This window comes from Hemicordylus capensis, chromosome 3 (assembly GCF_027244095.1).
Source record: "Hemicordylus capensis ecotype Gifberg chromosome 3, rHemCap1.1.pri, whole genome shotgun sequence".
Taxonomy (NCBI): Eukaryota; Metazoa; Chordata; class Lepidosauria; order Squamata; family Cordylidae; genus Hemicordylus; species Hemicordylus capensis.
This window is the reverse complement of record NC_069659.1, coordinates 195,964,471-195,987,944: the sequence shown is the minus strand read 5'-3', so window position 1 is coordinate 195,987,944 and position 23,474 is coordinate 195,964,471. Positions and strand designations below refer to the sequence as shown.

Genomic DNA, 23,474 nt, shown 5'->3' with positions numbered 1-23,474 from the left:
TCCTCCCCCTCCCAAACATACACACAGACACACATTTGGCTCTTCTCCTCAAGAGAGAGCCATGCAGGGCAAAACATGCTACTTTTAATTTGCAGCAACAGCCCAACGGAGAATGCAGTGGGGGCTGCCTTCCAGTCTTCCTCCCTTATACAATCTGGATGGCGAAGGCTCTCTGACGGTGACTCCACTTGCCCATTTCAAACATGTCTGAGAAAACACCAAGGGGTCTCCACTGCCCCATCCCCTCCCTTCCTCTTCACACCTACCTACTACTACAGAGTACTGGGGAGGGGTGGGGGTGGAGGGTGGAAAGAGGGGCCTTTTCAAAAAGGATACTATTGCAGTCCTCTCTTCTCCTTCAGTAATCAGGTGAATTAATGACCCTGAATTTAAAGTGAGCACTGATACTCCGGCCTTCCTGCCTGCCTCGCAAAGGGGAGGCAGCCTTCATTGTTTCTGAGCAGGAGGCGGGCAGTGGTGAGGGAGATTCATGGATGGAGATTGAATATGCAATTTTCTTTCACCTTGCCAAGAGCTGCCCCTGGGCTGTGCCTGGCCTAAATTTTTTTTTCCTGTTTTCCCATCTCTGCCTTATCTGGCCCTCCTACCTCCCTTTCACTCTTTCCAGAAAATTACCTTCAAAATTGATTTCCACTTTTACAAACAAATATAATGGGAACATGAAAGAGGAAAAAAGGAAGCCCATGCGATGATGAATTAGAGCTGTCAGGAGCTCTTCAAGTCTTCTTTGCTTTGTTTTACAGGCCAATCAGGCCTTTGAGTTGTCTGTGGTGGGTAATGGTGCCACTTTACTGCCCCACCACTTCAGTAATTGACCTCCATTGCTGCAAAGCCCCCAGGTCCCTGCTGCTGTCAAAAGAGAGCCAGTGTGGTATAGTGGTTAGAGTGCTGGACTAGGACCGGGGAGACCCGAGTTCAAATCCCCATTCAGCCATAAAACTAGCTGGGTGACTCTGGGCCAGTCACTTCTCTCTCAGCCCAAACTACTTCACAGGGTTGTTGTGAGGAGAAACCTAAGTATGTAGTACACTGCTCTGGGCTCCTTGGAGGAAGAGCGGGGTATAAAATGTAAAAATAAATAAATGTAAAATAAATAAACAAACACTGCACTCAGTTGTCACTGCACTCAATCTCACACCCTCACCCAGCATGTCGAAGAATCCTAGGATTGGAAAGCTAACCCTCATGGTCATCTAGCCTACCTCTGTTCAGAGATGAAGGGTTTTCACATGACAAGAAGGCAGGGAGGGAGGATGGGTGAGAGGAAGGCTGTGCGAAACTTACCTTCCCTCCAGATGATTCCTCAAAATTGGTGGGAAGTGTGGACTGTACTCCCACATGATACTTGCAGTGCAGATCACTGGAGGCTGGGATGATGCATCCCAGCCTTCACATATCCCACAATGCACCGCACAGCAAGCATGGTGCATGGGGGGATGACCCTGTCCCTGTGTGCGCTCGGGCTGCAAGCAGCTTGAGCACACACACAATCTGGGCACGAGGGCTAAGAATGCCTCGGCTAAAGGTTGGTCTTAAAAGTGGGATTTGGTGGGCTGCCCAGCGCTGAACACGAGAAGTCTCATCCAGGCTGGGCTGCCCTAGCCTGGGGTAGGCTGCTCATGAGAACAGCCATATGGAGTGCCCAATCTACAAAGTATCCTTGGCAAATTGCTGCATTCGTTTATTCTTGGCAGACTTCACAAAAGGAGGCTCTCTACAGGATCTAGGACATGTGTGCCAAAGCTGGACTACACTCACCTGGGACAGTCTCCCCCACTTGCTTTCTAAAATGCTCACCCCTCACCTTGCCACTCTCAGTCCTCTAGTGGCTGACATACTGCCCAGCATTAAGCACATGGTGGAGCACAAAATTCATGTTGTTGCACAAGTGCAAAATTTTGCAAATGGAGCTGTGTTACTGTGAAGTCATTTTATATATAATGGCTCCACTCTTGTGCAACTCTGGGTAGGCAATGTTTGCTCTTGTACAACCGCACTCTTGTGCAAGTGCACAAATATAACGTTCCGCGACATGTGTAATGCTGCACAGTATGTCAGCCCATAATACTTAAAAGGAAGCTCCCTTTATAGCTACCCTTCATACGAACCTCCCTTCAGAATGCCTCATTCTCATTCCCACACACATGCACAGCCCTGTATGCATTCCCAGCTCACAGTGGAAGTGCAACTCCCCAGTCCAAATAGACTGTCAGCCCCTTCAGAGGCCACATTCACACCACCTCTAACAGCGTTGCAGCCACTTCTACACTTGGGGCAGCTCGCGAATGAGGCGAGGTGAGGAGACCATGGGGCAGCAAGGGTAGGCCTCTCGCCCTGCCCACCCCCCCACCCCCCCACGGGCACTGCCTCACCAGCGTTTTAAAGTGCAGATAGGTGGTGGCGGATGAAGGAGCAGTCCCTCACCAGCTACCGCCAACCTATACTTTTAAACCCCTGCACAGTTTTGTCTAGAAGGTAAGGCAGAGCCATGACATGGGGGGAAATGATGTGCAGGCAAGCAAGGAAGGTGGGGCTGGCAAGACCCCAACACTAGTGTAAGCATTAGGGAGCTGGGCCAACCCCACCTACCTTGCCCACCCATACACACTGCTTTCCCCTATCTCACAATGCTGCTTCATTCATTCATCCATTCAGTGTATATACCGTATCACCCTTCCTAAAATGGTTCAGGGAGGTTTACATTAAAATTAAAAACACATAATAAAACAAAAATTTCAAAAAAAATTAAACTAGATTAAAATTAAAATTAAAACTAGATACCATTAAAAGCCAGGCTAAAAATATATTTAAGGCTCTCCTGAAGAGCTCCCAAGGAAGACAATCCTCTTATATCCATGGGGAGCGTGTTCCACAACCCAGGGGCGACAACTGAGAAGGCCTGATCCCAGGTTGCCACCAGGTGAGCTGATGGCACCCGAAGACAGTCCTCTCCTGATGATCTTAAGGTGGGAATCTTGTAAAGAAAGGCACTCTCTCAGGTAACCTGGACCTAAGCCATTCAGGGCTTTAAAGGTAATAGCCAGCACTTTGTACTTTGTCCAGAAACAGATGTGAGCATTGTAGATATTCCCCTTAGGGGATGGGGGTCCCTCTGGGAAGAACATCTTGCATACTTGTGCAGAAGGTTCCAAGTTCCCTCCCTGGCGGCATCTCCAAGATAGGGCTGAGAGAGACTCCTGCCTGCAACCTTGGAGAATCTGCTCTCAGTCTGCCAATACTGAGCTAGATGAAACAATGGTCTGACTTATTATAAGGCAGCTTCCTATGTCCCTATAGCAGCTGCCAGTACAACTGTTTAACAGACATAATGTGCTCCCTCCAAGATATCCCAGGGACCAGTCTGGCTGCCACATTTTGAACTAACTGAAGTTTCTGAATTATGTACAAAGGCAACCCTATACAGATCCCATTGCAGTAGTGCAGCCTGGAGGTTGCCAACTGGTGTACCACGGTTTTCAGATCATTCTCCTCAAGGAATGGGCGGAGTTGTCAAATCAGTTGGTAAAAATCTCAGCTGGTAAAAAGCGCTTCCAGCCACAGCCTCAACCTGAGGCAACTCCTCACCTGAGGTGGAGAGCACTCCCAAGCGACAAATCTGGTCCTGGGAAGTACAGCCTTCACCAGAACAGGAAATGCTTTCCCGTCTTGCAGATTATGAGCCCCAACAAGAAATGCCTAGATTTATCTTCTATTGGGGTTTTAAAGAAACCCCAGTGTGGCATGTCTAGAAGGTAAAGCAAATCTGCAAGATGGGGGAAAGATGATATGCATGCACATGGGTGGGAGCAAGGTGAGGCTGTGACCTTCGCCCACCCTTCCTCAGCCTCTCCCGACTTGCAGTCAATTCATTAGCTAGATGACTTTTTCTCTCACACACAAAAGAGCAAGAGAGATGCCCCATTCTCATGTAACACAAAACGGGAGTTTAAAGGACCAGAGGTTGCCAAACCTGTACATCCAAATTCAGGAAACTTTGGTTCCACATGACCCCAGGTTTTCTTTTCTAAACTCCAGTTTGAACCCTCGGGTTGCAGTGAGTTTTGCCACTCCAACCCAGGGTTTGCCACAGCCTGTGTTACATGCAAATGTGGAACTGCAGGCTCGGCTAGCTAGAACTGGAGTCCTCCCTCTCTCTGGCCGTGATTGGCTGTGTAGGCTGTCCTTCATGCAAGAAGGAAGCCTTCACAGTCAGTTCTCCTTCCTCCCTGAGTCTGAGCCTGCTCTCTGTTACATGCAAATTCGGACAGGAGAGCAGAATGGTGTGTGTATGGGCTTGTATGCCAAAGCTCTTACTGAGCTGACTGACTGGATTGAATCATTGGACCTGTGGTTCTGCATTATGTGTGAACGCGGCCAGAAAGTAAATCATTCACTACCAAACCAACTTCAAACTGGGAAAACCTGAGGAAAGGCATGGGAAGGAGAAAGGCAGGCCCTGCCCCCTGATACTGGTGTTGGTATAAAGGGTGTGGCCAGAATCAGGGGTGTGGTCGGCATTGTCTGGGTATTGCATCAGGTGGGGCTAGACCTAGTTCTGCTTTGGGAACTTTTGTTGAAAAGTGGTGTATAAATATTCATCACATTCGCATTCATCACATTCACATAGAGCCAGTGCTGTCTACACTACAAATGTAAATTGGTTTAACAGTCATTTTGTCTGCCTAGGAAATATTAGGAAATTTACTGGGAGGATTTTTTTTAAAAAAAGCAAAGAATCCTCAGCACCCTCAGTAAACCACTGAGAGTAAACCACAATTTTCAGAATTTTCTAATAGAAGCCGTGTCTGTTAAGCTGATGAACAAGAAATGTGATAAGAGTGCATCTATATTATAAACCCTTATTGGTATGTGAAGTAGATACACCCTTAGTATTTACAAGAAAGTCTAGTGAAACTGACTATCAAGTTTCTTGCTCAGTACCATCTCTTGGTTAGGCTGTAAGTTTGTCTGAAAGGGATTAGGAACACAGAATCCTCAAAATCAACAGGCATGCTGTTTAGCCTCAACTGTTCAGGGGCGGGCACTTTTGTTGCAATTCAGGCTGCTGAAACCACATTGAATTCAATAGCATTTAAGCAGTTTAAATGCATGCAGAACTGCAACTTTTGGAACCATAGAACACTCTGGCCTGGTTCACATAATCATCTGAACTAGATTGAATGTGGCTTACCCACATCAGCATGATTGTCTGAACCCATACCTGAGATGAATCTGAGATTCTTGCCTTGACATGGGTTCTCACAATCTTGCTTATATTGGTAACCCACATTAAACCTACATTCAAACAACTGTGTGAACCAAGTCACAGATGCGCGCATTCTACAAATATGCACATAGAGGCACTAATAAGTTATTTTTGTTCCAACATAGGAAAATGAAAATCTGTATGGAATTACACAGACATATAAAAAGTGAGGAGGGAGATGATCTCTCCAACTTAGATATGCAAATGTACCTACAGTCAAATTAGGCACATTCATACTGCTATACTTATATCTATATAGACTCATCTTGAAGAACACATGATTGCTAATATCCTTGGGTTCAGTACAGAAAACCTACATGCAATGTCATTAAGCAAATGTAAACAGAAAGGAAGGTTGGGAATATTAATGCAAAAACTAGAGCCATAAAAAGGGGGAAATGCCTACATGTAGCAGTGAATGTGGCATATGGCAGCTTGGCCTGGCATACCGCTAAGCCAGGGCTGCTCATCTTCAGCCCTCCAGCTGTTTTTGGACAACTCCCATAATTCCCAGCCAATTGCCAGGGATGATGGGAGTTGTAGGCCAAGATCTGCAGGAGGGACGAAGTTGAGCAGCCCTGTGCTAAGCCCTAGCATGCTTGGGGATCTGTGTAAAACAACTGTACCTGTGCAAGTTTTTAAGTGTTCCTTACTCACAGCTGCTGGAAGCACCATGTCTGTCAAATACCTTTCCCTAACAGAGGCAGAGGATCTCATAGAATAACTTTTTGGCTCTCTGGGCTAACACTAGCAGCCCTTCTTCTGTAAGTGATAGTGCTGCTTGATGGTCTCCCTCCCATGATCATGTTCGTCAGCTGAGAGCTGTATAGTAGCATAGTGATGCATGGTAGCATAAGAATGCATATAGATGTACCTACCTATAAAAGCACCACCACCTTAAGTGGCACAGCGGGGAAACGTTTGACTAACAAGCAGAAGGTTGCTGGTTTGAATCAGCACTGGTACTACATCAGGCAGCAGTGATATAGGAAGATGCTGAAAGGCATCATTTCATACTGCGCAGGAAGAGGAGGCAATGGTAAACCCCTCCTGCATTCTGCCAAAGACAACCACAGGGCTCTGTGGTCACCAGGAGTTGACACCGACTCAATGGCACACTTTACCTTTATCTTTACCTACAAAAGTCAGTGTGGTTCCCCCCCCCCCCCCGCTGCAGGGAGAGCTCTGCTGCCTTTGGCTTCATTCTTCCAATGACACATGCAACTGGCTCTATTCCTTTCCATGCACTAGGCAGAATTTCAGCATTTCCAAATATATATTTTTGGACACCTGGCACATTTACCTGGTTAAATGTTTATTCAGCACCTTGTGGGGGTGAGGAGATGTGGTTTAAGCCAATACATTTATGTTCTTTAAATACTGCCTTGGGCAGGGGAGTGGATTCACTATTATCCCAAGATCTTTGCACAACAGACTTCTGCTGGAAACAAGAAGAACTGGTCCCTTCTGAGCTTGGTTCTCTGAGGTCGGTTGTATGTCTGGCCCCAAACTGGGCAAGTGTGATCCACTGTAGAGTCACTTCTCAAAGCTATCTACATCTAGATGCATCATAAGAGACTGAGCTGCAAATTAGGAGGTCCTGGTTCACATCTCGCCTCTGCCATAAACTCATTAGGTGAGCCTAGACAAACTGCTTCCTTTTGGCCTCAGCTTCAATCTGCAATGTGGCAATTATGATACTGACCTTCTTCACAGGGTTGTTGGAGAATTACAAGAAGATACTTATGTGGAGTGCTTTGAAGCACTGTATTACTTCATTACTAATAATACTCTTGATCGATCACTGTGAGCTGATGTTGAACTTACTAACACATCTGCTATCACATAGCTCTAAATATGGAAGGTCATAATCCTTCTGCTGATAAAAGAATACGGCTTCTAACTCAAAATTAAGTATATCCACCGCACCTGAGAATAGAAGATTTTTCCATTTCAAAGGAAGTGAGTTTTTAGTCTTCATGATTGCAGAAAAAAGATTTTAAGAGGTCAAAGCTGGTGCTACTAAATGCTCTGAAACCACAGCAGGTTTGGGCAAAGCTTCTGATGCGTCTTTTCTATGGGGAAATTTTTTTCACAGCTCCCACTGCCTCTGTATTGACATCAGTTCCTGTTTTCCCTTTTCCTGTGTCTAGCCAGGGTAATTCCAAACTATGGGAAAAGCCTATATCAGGCAGCAGCGATATAGGAAGATGTTGAAAGGCATCATCTCATTCTGTGTGGGAGATGGCAATGGCAAACCCCTCCTGTAATATACCAAAGACAACTTTGTGGTCACCAGAAGTTGACACTGACTCAACAGCACAACTTTACTTTACTTAACCTAGGGCAATACTTTTTATGGGCAATGTCTTTTCTCCTTTGCCTAGGGTTTCTGTACAACGTGAAAAAATATTGTGGTTTTAATGTTAGCCACAATTTCAAAATGTAGTAGAATACCAACAGAATATACAGCAATTACAAAAATTACAGTAAACCAAGAACTATAACACAAAAGCGAGCCAGTAAAAGAGCTAAATCATATTCAGGCCAAAAGTCTGTTGAAACAGAAAATGTTTCAAAAGGTGATGGAATCACAGCACGAAAGGGACCAGATAGATCTCCCAAGACAGAGAGCTCCAAATTATGTGTGCCACAGTTGAGAAAGTGCTTTCAAATGTTCCTATTCCTATCAGCCACATCTCTCATTACGACTTTAGTGGATAGGCACTACCATATGGGAAGAATGTTCCCATTGGTATCCCGGACCAAAGCTGTTTAGGGCTTTAAAGGTAATCTACCATCACTTTGAATTATGCCCAGAAAAGACCAGCAACCAGTGCTATTGATGTATATAGGAAGTTGTTCTCCTGATAACTGGCCCAATCAGCAGTCTAGCTGCTGCATCTGGATGGTTTTCAGAAGCAGCCCTGTGTGGGGAGCATTAGTCTAATCTCAGTGTAACCAAGGCATATGTAACCATGGCCAGGAATATCTTTCCCCAAAATGGGAGCAGCTGGTGCACCAGCCAACGCAAAGCAAATATGCTCCTGGCCAAAGCCAGTAACTCAGAATCCAGCAGCAAGGTAGTGCCCAGGGGCTCTCCCAGACTAAAATTCTCAAGGGGCATGCAACCCCATCCAAAAGAGGCTGAAACTATCAGTCCTCCTGGCAAATGCACTTCCAGCTTGGTTGGACTAAATTTCAGTTTGTTAGCCCACATCTAGTCCATTGCTGCCTGAGATACTGATTCAGGCCAGAATTTCCCCAGCCTCCCCAGAATTAGATGAGAATCTCAAACTGCTGAAAGACCTCTGCCATCAGTTTCACATAGCTGTTAAAACAGGCATGTGGGGCATTATGGAGGCTTCTAGAGGCCAATGGATTGATCAGAAGTCCTCCAGCATCACATTCTGGAATTTACCCTCCAAGAAGAACTGGAACCACCATAAAACAATGTCACCAAACCTCAACCTGGCCAGGCAATCAAGAGGGATGCCTTGGTCATTGAAAGCTACTTAGATGTCCAGCAGAACCAGCAGGGACATACTCTACTCATCTATTTCCTGCCATAGATTGTCCACTAGGGCAATCAAAGCTGTTCTAGTCTTGAACTCAGAACAGAAACCAGATAAACGGATCTTGAAAATCAATATCATCTAGAAATACTTGGAGCTGGGTCACTACAACTTGCTTGACCACCTTGCTCAGAAAAGGAATATTGGAGATTGAAGAGTAATTATACAACATGGTGTGATCAAGGAAGAGTTTCTTCAGTAGTAAGCTGGGAACTCCCTCTCCCTTAAGGAGGCATTAACCATCCTCTCAAACCACTTGGCCAGCCCACCTCTGGCTGTTTTAATCAGTCATGATGTCAAGGGTCGAGCACAAAGATGGATAATCTCACACTGCAAAGCTGTTTACTTCCTCAGGCTTAACAAATTGAAACATAACAGGACAAGCAGCTGCCAAGGGTACATCATCCACCACTGCAATCAAAATGGAGTTCAAGTTAGAACAGATGCAAGCAACTTTATCCACAAAATGCCTTGCAAATTGGTCGCAACAGGCCACTGAGAACTCTGCACTATCCCCTTAAGGACCAAGATATAAAAGGCCTTTTGTTACTTAAAAAGCTCCTCTGATCTACATGATTGCAATGATAGTGGGAAACTGAAACCTTATTGCCACCATTGTTACCACAGAGTAGTAGGTTCTAAAATGGGCTTTAGCCTCTGTCAGAGTAAGTCTTCCTCCAATATTGCTCTAGCCATAATCTCGGCCCTTTAACGACCAACATTTTCCCAAAAAGCCAGGGAATCAACTTGGCTCTTACAAGTGGGAGAAGAAAGATCAGAAGTGACTGATTGTTGGGATAGCCCTTGCAATCTCCCCATTCCAGAGGTCAGCCAGGCCTTGACAGTCATAGCTGCAAGAAAACCCCAAGAGCAGGGACAGAGCCACCATTGTGCGAACGGGTTCAAAAAACACAGGCCGCCATGCTCAGGGCCCACCATGCTCACACCCTAGCCACACCCCCTGCATCTGTCAGACGCAGGGGGTGTGGTGTGTTCGCAATTGGAGCTGTGCGCCCCATTTTCAAGCATATTCTGACCAGCACTGCATATGCAGCAAGGTCGGGAGCAGCTTTCCCTGCTTTAAAAGGCAAGGAGCCACGTTCCCAGCCAGAATGGGAGACAGTTCCCTGCCTTTTAAAGCCGGGAGAGCCATTCCCGGCCTTGCTGCAAACACAGTGCTCAGCGGAATATGTTTGAAAATGGGGTGCGCGGCTCAGTTTGCGAGTGCACCATGCCCCCCAGCATCTAACGTCAGGTGCAGGGGGAGTGTCTGGGAGGCCCACTGGCAGTGAGCTGAACTGGGGCTTTCCTACACTCCTGCCCAAGAGCCATCAGTAATCTTTCAGGATCCACAAGCCTCTGAGGCAAATCATCTTAATAGGCTCCCCAGCTCCTTCACTAGGAGTTCATAAGTCTAAACTGTACTAAGTAGTGGTCTGTCCATGACAAAAGGAATATATTAACTACTATCCGCACATGCACCCAGATCACCATAATTCCATCCTGAACAAAACGCTAGATCCAATGTGTGTCCTGCAAGCTGGCCAGATACGTAAATTTGGGCGGGGTATAAATTTAATAGATAGACAGATCGATAGATAGATGTATTGGGCTAGATACTCTGTGAAGGAGATCCATTATTGCCATGGCAGCCATGAAATTCTGAGCTATTTCCATTGGGAGGCTTCAGCATGGATGTTGAAATCTCCAGTGCTAGCAATATGGGAGATTCCAAGACCAGCCCCAAGTCCATTTCAGTCCAAATGACAATTAAATGTAAGAGGTGCAGTCTGTGACAATTCTATGTAAAACTATATAGAATAATATAAGAATAGTGATCTTCACTATTTTTCAAGCATGGGCCACTTTGGCAAAAAACTTGCAATGTGGGAGTCATTTCCCACCGTGCTGACCTCTGTAGAGTACTGTGCTTTTTACCCTACTTTCCAATAGGCTTATGAGATCACCCAGCATACTCTCTCTCTCTCTCTCTCTCTCTCTCTCTCTCTCTCTCTCTCTCTCTCTCTCTCTCTCTCTCTGTGTCCCCCACTATCAACTTGGCAATGCCTGGACCAATATTAACCAAATCGGGTACCGTTGTATGGATACATGGAGACACCGCAACGACATAGTTTGTGATGATATCATCTACCCCAGTTCAAGATGGTGGATGCGTAAACTTTTGAGGTGCAAGTGGGCTAACTTGTGGACTGTCTAACCAATTTGAACCAAATTGGGTACAGTTGTATGGACACATGGAGACACCTCAACGACATAGTTTATGATGATTCCATCCACCCCAATTCAAGATGGTGGATGCATGCATGTTTGAAGCAAAAGTGGGCTAACTTGTGGACCATATAACTGATCTGAACCACATTTGGTACAGTTGTAGTGAGTGACACATAGGGACACCTCAGTGGGGTAGTTTGTAATGATGTCATCCACCTCGATCCAAGATGGTGGACATGTGAACATTTGAGGTGCAAGAGATCTACCTTGTGGACTGCCTGACCAATTGGAACCAAATTTACCACAGGTGTCGGACACAGGGATGGCTCAAGGGTGTAGTTTGTAATGATGTGATCCACCCTGATTCAAGATGGTGGACACATGAACATTTGCGGTGCAAATGGGAACCAATTTGGACCAAATTTGGTACAGTAGTAGGGACACACAGGAATACCTCAAACACATAGTTTGTGATGATGTCATCCATCCCAATTCAAGTTGATGGGTGCATGAAAATTTGAGGCACAAGTGGGCCAATGCGTGAACTGCCTAACCGATCTGGACCAAATTTTTTCAGTTGTAGTGATATTGAAAGGAAAGTAGGCAGCTTAGTTCTTACTAGAACAACTTGTTTGCTGTTAGGAGGGTTCTTTAAGAGAGATGGAACCCTCTTATAAGAGCTCTGTGAGGAAAGCACTGTGAAGATTATTTTCTGTGAAGAAAATTATAAGGTAACCGAGCACTCCATGCATGCTTTCCAGTATGGTGCAGGGGCTCAAGACGGCTTAATTTCCCTTAAAGGAGCTCCTGGTGCTGCACCGTACGGTAAGAATGGTCATTTCTGCATGGTGCCAGTGGGACTGTGCAAGTGTTCAGCTTTAGCTGATATGAAGCTTCACACAAGCCCAACAAAGAATTAGCCAGGGACTCACACGTAAGGTTAACAGTGGCTGTCACTGGGCCCCCAGGCTTTACAGTGAAGAATACTCATATAGAAGGCAAACACAGTTACCTTTCACAACACCATTAACATGTTCCTAATTTTGTTGTGCTAATATATCACTTTTAGTGGGAGAGTAAACTATTGTCTTTATTCAAACCTAAACAAACAGAATCAAACTCACTGATTACTAGTTAGTTAATAGCTCAGCATTTCCATGCTGGAGTCTCCCTCAGTTCTTTTGTTAATAATGGAGACTTGCAGATCAGCAGCAGAGCATCCTGGAAGACTGAATTGTTGTGCCCCTAGTTTCCGGACTGTGCTGTTTTTGGTTTTTGCTTTTGCATAGAGACTAATGTTCACTTTATGTAGGGAGCAGAAGGGCACTGTTGACAGATAGTGTATATCATGTTGGAGGATGAACAGGTATGGCTAATGCTATGGATTGCCTATTGTATAGCTGATGTTATTAGGTCTCATAATAATGTTGTCCCCGATGCTGCTGTTTTGTTTTCAAATATTTTGTGATCAGTGATGTGTGTTGTTTACAGTGTTGTTGGCTATTCTGAGTCCTTTTCTAACTGAGATCAAGCAGGACATACCTTTGTTTAAATGCTTAGCTGGTATCCACAGGAGTGATTTAATGCTTTCACAAAACTGATATACCTCTGTGAAATAACTCTAAAGACATGAATCCATCATAAGTACTACAAAAACAAAAACCACTGACTGAAAAAAAGAAAGCAGGACATCTGGACTGAACTGCCTGCAGTGCCCCCAAATTTGCCATGTAGGTAGGTGGAGATCATTGCCCTGTGACTTGCCCTCCTAAGGGCAGATAAGGAGGACAAACACATCTGGGCACAGCATGTTCCAAGAGTAGATTAGGAAGCAGGGGTGTAGCAATGTTGCAGTGGGCCCTGGGACGAAAAGTAAAGGTGGCCTTTTGAATCTCACCAGGTTATTCCCCCCTTCCCGTGCGCCTGGGGGTTTTTTTGCTTCAGAAGAACTGTAAGGAAATGGTGAGAAACTAAACATACTAGAGCTCTAATAAGGAAGTACTAGGTTAGTGGGAATTCTCACACACACCAACATTGGATATCTGCTAGAATAGCAGATTACTGGTTGAGTCAGTAGGACCCATTGATAACCCTGCCCACCATCACAATCTGTGCATATTTGAAAGCTCTGTATTTCCAAGTGGTGTTCATTTAAAATGCTTGAGGTGGTAGAACAATTACCTACTTCTAGCAGGGGTTTTGCTTCCCTTGAGGGCTTAAAACAATGTTGCTTCACTTAATTCTTTTTCCACCAAGCTGCTTAACTCAATCAAGAGTGAGCTTTGCAGACATTTTTCCTTAGCTTTGCCTTAATTACATTTGGCCCACAGGCCAGAAGTGGAGGAAAGCTCAATCCACCTTTTTCTTGATTTGAGGAGATAGTGATTTAAACATTTGAGAAATCCTTTTTCTTCAGCATCATGCCTCTCACTGCCTTGGGTGGATCATCATGCCTCTCACCTGCCTTCTGTGAATTAAAGGCCATGTGGCTCCTGTGTAGAACCATATTCTGGGATTTTGGATCAATCCAATCTATCAATTACAGCCCTTCTTCCTCCTAAAATCATACACACAGAGGCAAATCTGTACCCTGTGTCTCATCAATGCTGTCCTTAAATTCCACCCTAGTATGGAAAATTATTTCCATATATGTTATTCTCTTCCTCATGCTAAACATCTGCCTACTTTTCGGATCCATTTGTTGGGAGAGGGGGATAAGGTAACCATGATTGTCATTGTCATGATAGCAATGTCAGTCTGTTACAACAAAAGCAATAAAGAGTCCTGTGCACCCTAAAGATTCCTGCCTTTATTACAGCATACGTTTTCATGAGCTGAAAGCACACTTTGTCAGATGCACAAAAGGGTCTCCAAAGTCCATACAGGTACAATGGGCCCCACAGTGTACAACTCCCCACCCCACCCCTGCCATGTGTATGCCTACCAAATATAGGGACACTTCATACACAATGGAGTTTTAGCCCACAAAAGTTTTCAGGAGCCTATAGTACTCTTTGGTAATAATAATACAAATAATTTATATAGGTTTTTTTGAACTTTTAAAGCATGTTTATACATTATCACAGCAATGCTTATAACAACCATGAAATATTACCTTCCTATTGCAACTGAGGAGAGATTTGACCCTTACAGCCCACATGCTTACGTCACAACAGCCATGACTCACTCCTGCTCCTTACCAATCACTTCCCCCTCCCCACCACCATTTTCTTCTTAATTCATCTGTTCATATTTTCATCAGGGTGGATTCATACATGTGCATCACTAGGTTTAAGAGACAACACTATTCATACCACTGATGCACTTGACTGCTTATGTCAATGTATGTTGGCAAGTATTGATCACACATGCTCTATAAAGTAGTGGAAACTTTACAGTAGAAAACATCACTAGAAAACACATCTGTGTTTTCTAGTGATGTGTTACTGGTGCCTGACAAGATATATTGGAATGTGTGGAACAGCAAATGTATGAACAGTAAGAGCAAAAGTCACCATTGCAGAGCAAAATCACCACCACAATTACCATGGCTTAACTGTAGCAATGCACATAAGAAAACACCTTTCAATGAATGGAAATTGTATCTTCTGATCGTTGCTAATGGAAGATCACATACAAATCTTATTCCTTATTACAAAAACTAGCATCCTGATTAAGAACATAAAACCAAGTTCATGCAGTTAGGAAGGCATACTGCCCCAAGAATCACATAGTCACCATGCCCCAGGACCGGCTCAAGTGCCGATGTGCCTGAGGTGAGCACCCATGCCGGCCGGGGCATCCTACCACCACCCCCACCACCCACTTTGCCCAGAGTTGTTGCCGCTCCCTGCCTCACTGCTCCTTGCCACCACTGCCCGTTGCCAATTCCCAGGCAGTTAGAGCAGTGCTAGGCAGCTAGACGAGTTATTTTCTCTCTCTTGCACTATGGTTGATCTGGCCTCTGATGGGCCACACCTATATTCTCATGCCAGCATGATGGAATTAGGGGGCATCAGGGCACAAATGCCACCTGTCACTATTTCCCAGCCAGTTAGCACAGTCCTAGGCAGCTGGTTGGATTCTCCTCTTTCATACTCACTTGGAACGTGTGCCGTGCTAGCCAGCTGGGAAATGACAGCATGGAGCGATGAGTGGCCCAGCAGGTGAGGCAATGATCCTGTGTGGTGGGGAGCAGGGTGGGAGGCTCACAGCTCACCATCCCAGGGCGCAGGTGCCACCGGAGGCCATCGCCTCACCCCCACCTCACTGGCAAGCCATCCCTGATATGCCCCTCAATACCCTCCATATGTACTACCTACAAGCCTGACAGTAGAGTAGGTTTGCATCCTCCGGTCCACAATTCTTATGGACTACTCTGCTCCCCTTAGCCTCACCCCTTAACACAGTCTTCCGGTGACCTTGTCCCTGTTTGCCTTCCACTCAGATGCTTGCAAAGCAAAAGAGAGAGAGAGGGAAAGCAACAGAGAGAAACTGGAAGAAAGGCTTTGGGATATTGGGGTGGAATAGGACTCATGCAGATGATGTGGGAGCCTGCCCCAACCTCTCTGTCCTTTCAAAGCCCAAAATTATAAGTGATGCTTGAAGCAAGATTACACTTCCACCTTTTTTTAATATAGCAGCTGGAAGCCACACTGGAACCATGGCATGGGGAGGGGAGTTAAATCTTCCCCCCGCACTGTGGTCCAGATGAAAATGGACCTGTTCTTTGCTATGAGACAAGCTTCTTTGGCTACCAAAGGCAAATTCCCACCCAGGGCAATTAGCAGATTGGGGCAGGGATGTAGTGGAGGAGGAACACACAGGAACAGAGTGCCGGTCCTTCTTGGCCTCTCTGATTGTCAGTGTGGGCATGGTCATTGGGCAGGGGTGGGGAACCATGGCCCTCCAGCTGTTTTTTAACTACAACTCCCAGGCTGGGGATGATGGGAGTTGTAGTTAAAAAACAGCTGGAGGGCCAAGGTTCCCCACCCCTACCATAGGGGCTATCACGGAGTGCCTGCACTCTACTATACCACTGGCTTGGGCGGGGAGTTTTGACCAGGACCACAACACAGGGGAAAGGGTTACCCTCCACCCTTCCTCTGCTCTAATTCACATCACTTCTCATTCATCTTACCCAAGGCTGTTATACATTTACATTTTTCCACAACTTGTAGAACACCATAACAAAGTTCTGCCTATCATATTAATAACTAGTTCTGAAAGTGGCTTCAGATGTGACAGAATTGTGGGTGGAACAGGAAGCATAATTATCTCATGCTTCCTGTCTCTGTACTTCTGCATCACTTGTCTAAACTGCTCATCCTGCACTTCAGGAGCGGAGGTGTAATAGGGCACCTAGGTCCCAAGATCCCATGCTGCCCTGCCTCTGGGGTTGCCTCGCACTGTTCTGTGGCCAACTTGCTGGCCCCTTCTCCCCATGGTTTTGTTCACCTCACTAGTGGTGGCGGCAGCAGCAGAGGCAGGCTTCCTGACCCAGCAGCCCTCAGGGAGGCGGCCCTGTCTCCAGTGGCGGCTGGTGAGGGCAGCGCTAGGTGGGCAGCAAGGGGTACCTTTAAAAGTCATTACCGGTGATACCGCCAGAACCTGGAAGCAGTGGGGAGCAGCAATGCCCCGCCCAGCACCTTGCACGGTGGATGCCTCATCTACGGCACTCACCTGGCCTCTGCAAATGTGTGGTGGCCATTTGCATGGTCAGCAAGACCATGCAAATGGCTGCCACACATGCACAGAGGCCAGGTGAGTGTCGTAGGCAGGGCAGCTGCCACACAGGATGCTGGGCAGGGTGCCACTGTTCCCTGTGGCTTCCAAGTGTCGGCGGTATTGCTGGTAATGACTTTTAAGGGTACCTCTCGCCACTCCACCCTCACCAGCTGCCACAGCCTGCCCCACCGCTCAGCTGGTGATGGACATTTGAGTGCTCAGCACAGCACTTGGTCAGCAGGGAAGCCTCCCTGTGGGCTGCTGGGTCAGGTGGCCCACCTCTGTGGGGGAGGGGAGAGCTGCCCTTGAGAACATGGACCACCTGTGCCCACCCTAAACCACTGCTGTAACTTGTGATCAGTTTAGACAGCCGAATTGATTTGACCTGTATTGTATCTAGATCTGTGAATAGGCTGTATTACTTCATACTGTAAAAGTGTGGAATAACCCTCACCCTTAAATGTTGGCATTTCACCCCATGCCTCACTAGTGTGCAAAGCACACACCCCAATCACAAAACGAGTCCAAACTACACATTACAAGGGAGGTCCATGATTAGATCTCCCAATGTATTCTCCTAAAAGCAGTCATAGGGATGCTTTGGATCAGGGCTGTGACATGAGGAAGGCTTTAACCCTTTGCCTCTGCTGATTCCCCAGTACACATTGCTTTCCTATATATGCTATGAGTTACAGAGGAGGAAAGATACAGGCACCCTCATGTGGTGCTTGTGAGGCTTATAGTGCAGCAAAGTCAGCTGCACTATAGAACTGGGGGATAAACACTTCCCTGTAACATGTCTTTGATACAAACCATTCCTTTCCTCACCCCTCACACAAACTTACTTTTCAAAGAAGAAAAACCCGGGAGATGTTAACGGATCTCCCATATAATGTGACATTTGGCCCACATTTACTTGAGAAGTTGCTCTGTGGAAAGAATGGCCACATTTGCACAGAATGCAGAACCGCAGTTGAATAGGCCTGCAGTTCTGCAGATGTTACGTCCACATGCAGGGAACTGGAGTCTGGCACAGCAATGAAACAGAGAGCTCAGAATTGGAACTCCAATCGGAACCCTTAGGTTGTAATGGGTTTTTTTGCCACAACCCGAGGTTCCAGGCAGCCTGCAGTACATCCATATTCACCTGCTGGCCCTGGAACCAGAGTTGAGGGAGGAAGCTCCTCCCTCAACTCCAGTGTGATTGGCTGTGTAGGCTGTCCTCCTGTCAAGAAGAAAGCCTGCACAGTCAGCTCCCCTGCCTCTCTGTAGTCTTGCTGGCTTCAGAGAAACTACTCTCCTGAACTTCCAGATTTGGACAGGAGAGCGAGGGGAGGGAGGGCACGGAACTGTGGGTCCATTGGACCCATGGTTCCGCTATATGTGAATGCAGCCATTGCTTGCCATCACAGGCTACATTTTCAAGATCACATGGATCAGTTACATTTGAATGTCATATGACCATTTTGTGCATGTGTTTAAAAGGATGGATATTTTCTGTTTCTCACTTTCTGAATGCATGTAGCCTTCTCTTTTCTAGAAATGTAGAGAACTGTAAACCAGACTCTGTTTCTTGTCTCAAATACAATGGCATTGCTGGGGTGGGGTGGGGACAGCTGTATGTATGTGGCTCTTTACAGGTTCACCCTATTGCCGATTTAGATTGGAGGGCAAGGATGAGTCACCTTGCTGCCACTTCAATTCTCAGTCTGCACACTGCGGGCAGGGTGGGGGGTTTCGTCCTTCTCAGCAACGAGTAGAGGGTGGAATCCATTTGCTCTGGGAATGAAAGAGGCTGCTTTGCCTGCCAACCAGATGACTGAGGAATGTCACCTCTCATGAAAGGCTTTCCAGAGCAGCTGTGGAGAAACCCTGATCTAAAACTATTATGCAAAGCACCTGCAAGTCCTGGTCTGAAACTGGAGCTCAGGGGTGGCAGAAAGAGGAACAGAGAATGGGAATGAGGGAGACAGTGTACGGGGGGCGGGGGGAGAAAAGGAAAGAAAAAGGGAGGATGAACCCCTCCCTCCCCCTACCTTCATCACGTTTCCTCTTCTCACCATTCGACCGAGGAATCCCCAGAATCCCATTAATGGAGTAGGAGCCCACTGGATCATTGGAGGCACTGGAGACGGGAGGGGATGCCGTACTGGGAACTGGACAAAATGAAAAGGGAGAAAGGCCCATGAGGAGAGCAGCAGCCAGCAAGCAGGCAGAAAGCTACACACACACACCAGCCTCTCCAGAGATGGTCCTGTTCACCCCAAGAATTGCCAGCACTTTCCAGCTAAAGCAAGGGCCCCCAAATGCCCTACTCTGAACTTCACAATTTAGGAATTCTTCATGAAATCGCTTTGCTTTGGAGTGGCTTGCAAGCAGCACATGCACCTCTCACTCAGCTCAGTAGTTCCTTGCACAGTAGGTAAGCCATTGGCATTAGCAAGACAGAATTAGCAGGCAGAGTTGCATGGAAAAATGTCCTTCTTCCACCCACTGATTCTCTCCTGCATGTGCCCTCTGCCTTCACCTTTTACCTGCCCTGTGGTTTTCTCATGCTGTGTAGTTCTAAGTCTTTGTCTCTATATATTGGCATTGCAGCAGAATAATCCAGTTTTGGTGAGAAGCTGAAACTCATAGACATTTAGTCTTATCCTCTTACATTATCTTTTATTTTACTCATTTAAGGAGGTGAGGTTGTTCCTACTATTTGGGCATTGTCTGAACATGCAAATCCCTTAGCAAAACAAAAAACAAACAACATTGCTCCATTGTGGCAATGTGCATTACACTTTTCAATGAATGGAAGTTGTATCTTTATATTTTGTGAATGTTTAACCATTGTTATTGGGAAATCACATAAACATCTTGTTCTTTGTTATAAAAAAACTAGCAGTATTCTGAAGTGAGAATATTGAACACAATGCATACATTTTTCTGAAGGCAAATAGCTCCAATTGCTACCCAATTTGCCCTTTATGCACTTTCTATGTACCATCAATAGGCCTGCCAGCAGTGACAGTGCATTTTCAGGGATGTACTTTTTATGGATCACTCTCCTTCCTATACCTGCACATCCATAGCAGATAAAAGAACTGTTCTTCAAAACTGGAAATTTAGACTGTGTATTAACAAAGTGTTTTTGGGTAGGGAAGCTACTCTAGAAGTACAGTCACTGTGTTCTGATCAGACAAATAACTTTCCCATCAATCAAAAACAGTTATGAGAAAAACAATTTATTACATTTATATCCCATTCTTTCTTCAAGAAGCCCAGAGCAGTGTGCATGATTATGCTTATCCTAACAACTAGAGCTGTGCAAAACATTTTAATGTCAAAATGTTTCAAGCTCGAAATGGGCTGTTATGAGCTCAAAACAAAACACCCTTCAAATAAAAGGCCTGTTTCGTGCTCGGAACAAAACAACTCCATTTCAATTCAAACATTTCGAGTGTCATTTTGAAGGCCTGTTTTTCCCCTTGCTGATTGGTTTTCTGACACTGGCTTGCAATCTCCTTGTTTCTTGGTTGGCTTGTTATCATACAAATCAACTGTTGTCATGGGCAACTCTGCCCCCATTGGCTGGGGGGAGGGAGGAGGAGGGAAGAACACAAAAGGAGGGAGTTTCAAAATGTATTCAAAGGGATTGGAGGCAGAGAGTGCCCTTATAGCATGCATATCTTGCGGAGAATACATCAGGAGAGGAGGAAAGAATCAAGGATGGCTTGATTTTGTGGTTTTCTCAGCGCAGAGTCTAATATGCTGTGATTTTGCTGCTATAACTATCTGGTTTTGCTGGATCTCAGACTGACGGGGGCAGAACATGGGTGCTTGCCATCCTTGAGTTGTGCTTTGTTTTGTTTGTGAGATAGTGTTGTGCTGAGAAATGTATATTTGCCTCTCTCTCTCTCTCTCTCTGGGTAATATTTCTTTGTTATTGCTGTGATGAACTCCATGTCTAGTCTTGCGACTAAATTGTGCTTCACTCACTGCTCTGCAATCTGCAGATATGTAAGCTGTTGTGCTCAGTCAAAATGTGGCTGAACTTGACCTAGTTGAATTTATGACTATGCTTGCTGCTAAGGGTGCTGCTGGGCAGCTGTTGCAATGCTAGGAAGTAATAATTGTGTGTGAGAGAGCAACTTGTGCCAATGATGTTACTGTAGCACAGTAACATGGTTCTGGTTATGTACTTAACACTGATTGGCTGGTGCCTACAGTGTTGCAAACCCACCTCACCCCCATCCTCAGAGCAGTTTTGCAAGTTGGCTATCTTTAAAAAAAAAAAAGATAATGCAGATGCAGGCTTCGATTTATATACATATGTCATTTTACAAAATAAGCTAGCTGGACAGCCTATCTGAATCATGGGGCAAGGAATAATACTGACAATTTAACTCACATTTGAAGCAGCATTATGTGTGACTATCTTACCCATGGGAGAAAAATATGTGGTGACTGCTTTAATGTATGTTTCTACATGGAACAAATTATGCTCCTAAAACAATACATGTTGCACCTCTCAACATTAAGGAAAGAATAACATACTATAAGTGTAATACCTTGGATACTTATGATTTTATCTGAAAACCAATTGCTAAATAACAATAATAATTCCTTCCCTTGCAAACCATTTTAAAAACCTTTTAATCAAAAAGTGATGTGTAAATAGTAGTAGTAGTAGTGGTGGTGGTGGTGGTGGTGGTAAACTGTTTCAATAGGAGATTAAGATATAGTTAACACTCAAATTAGTTGGGAAGTTTCTTCTCTCCACCTTTATGACACCCCTTTTTCTGTTCCCTGTCATTTTTTATTTTTTAATAACTTTCCCCTATCATTCTGTTTTTCTTCAGATTACTATGAGTTAGAATGAGCTAAGGTGGAGGTGAAATTATTGCAGGAAGTTTGGATTTTTTTTTGGCAGGTCACCTTTGGCCCATTTTGCAATATGAAATTAAAATGCAATTAAAATTATAAACAAAATTATATAATAAATTATATAATTATGTGTAAATTATAAACAATTAAAATTATAAACAACAACAAAAGAACTGTGCTATGTGTAGAAGTTCCATTCCCTGACCACTGAAATCTCTCACTAAAACCCTGATGGTTTCCAGGCTTTTAGCAGAAACTGCACCAGGGGTGCAGCAAGACATTTTTCATAGGGTGAGCAGAGACAAAATTGGAGGGGCAGGAGAACTGATGGATAGGTTACCATAAAGGAGGTTTCTGGCAAAACGTTTTAAAATAAGCAGAATTATCCTTTGAGGAAGCATTGCCCCTATTTGCCTTCTCCTTTCGCTATACCACCCAGAGCTGCTGGATGGGGCAGTATAGAAATAATGCAACAATAAATAAAATAAATACCTCTGAACTGAACATTATTTTGCATGATTGTTCTTTAAAAAAATTGCTCATGATTTTCAGGATTCTGTTGGCTACAGTTAAATATTAGGCTCATAGTATGGCCACCTGACAGTAAAATATACCCTCGGTGTATCCCCTAGAGATGTGCAAAACGTTCCAACATTGAAATGTTTCGACTTGAAACCGGCCATTTCGAGTGTTTCAAGCTCTAAACAAAACACCCTTCAAATAAAGGGCCTTTTTAAAGCTCAAAACACAACTCTGTTTTGATCAAAACATTTCAATATTTCGAGCGCCCTTTCGGAGGCCTGTTTTTCCCTTGCTGATTGGTTTTCTGGCACTGGCTTCTGATTGGCTTCCAATCTCCTCCTTTCTTGGTTGGCCTGTTATCATACAAATCAAGTGTTGTCATGGGCAACTGTGCCCCATTGGCTGGGGGGGGGGAATACAAAAGGAGGGTGTTTCAAAATGTATTCAAAGGGACCGAGATGCAGAACGAGCCCTTGTGCCTCTCTTGAAAAGGATACATCAAGAGAGAAGGAAGAAAGGTTTGATTTTGTAGTTTTCTTTTCTCAGCGCTGAATATCATATGCTATACTATTGCTGCTATAACTATCTGGTTTTGCTGGATCTCAGATTGACAAAGGCAGAACTTGGGTGCCTTCCTTGAGTTGTGGTTTGTTTAGTTTGTGAGATAATGTTGTGGCATTATCCTATGGAGGTTAGGGGAAAAGGTTAAAAATTGCCTGCTTGCCCATTTCTTGTAGGTTGGGTGGTAGGTAGTACCCATCATGCCCTACCACACAACCCACTCTGGTGTCCCTAGGAGCTACCCATGGGGAACAATGGGATGTTTCGAGTTTCCCCATTGTTCCCTTTGGCCAAAACACTTGAAATGTTTTGAGTCTTATTTCATCAAAAGAATCGGTTCAACTACGGTTTCAATGAAACGTTTTGGCTGTTTTGTGTTTCATTTCATGCTTGAAGCAAAAGGCAAAATCCATTTCATGCACATCTCTAGTATCCCCTGTTCAGGCCAATTCCTCCCAGCCAGGCCTATAATTGGACACTGGAGCAAACCATTGCATTCTTTATGTAACCCAGATGAAATATTCAAGTTCCCCAAACCCTTTGCTTTGCAACTAACCAGTGAAATTGCTTTTCCCTTCCAGGGTATCTTATCCATCTGCATCCCAACAAAAGTTAAATGCTGTTCAGTCCATCCCACTCTAGCTAATCCTCCTGAGTCTTTCAAGCATGGATTTGCATTTGTATCCTGCACTTTA

The 23,474-nt window shown here is 45.1% G+C and overlaps 1 protein-coding gene across 1 annotated transcript in view; it reads right to left on the bottom strand.

Annotated features, from left to right (window-relative positions):
* The window catches only part of PAX2 (paired box 2), a 195,338-nt gene that overhangs the window by 85,674 nt on the left and 86,190 nt on the right, over positions 1-23,474 (bottom strand). Inside the window, exon 5 of the mRNA XM_053312133.1 lies at positions 18,858-18,977. Within this exon, the coding sequence (XP_053168108.1) occupies positions 18,858-18,977 (120 nt within the window). The remainder of the gene's footprint in view (positions 1-18,857; positions 18,978-23,474) is intronic.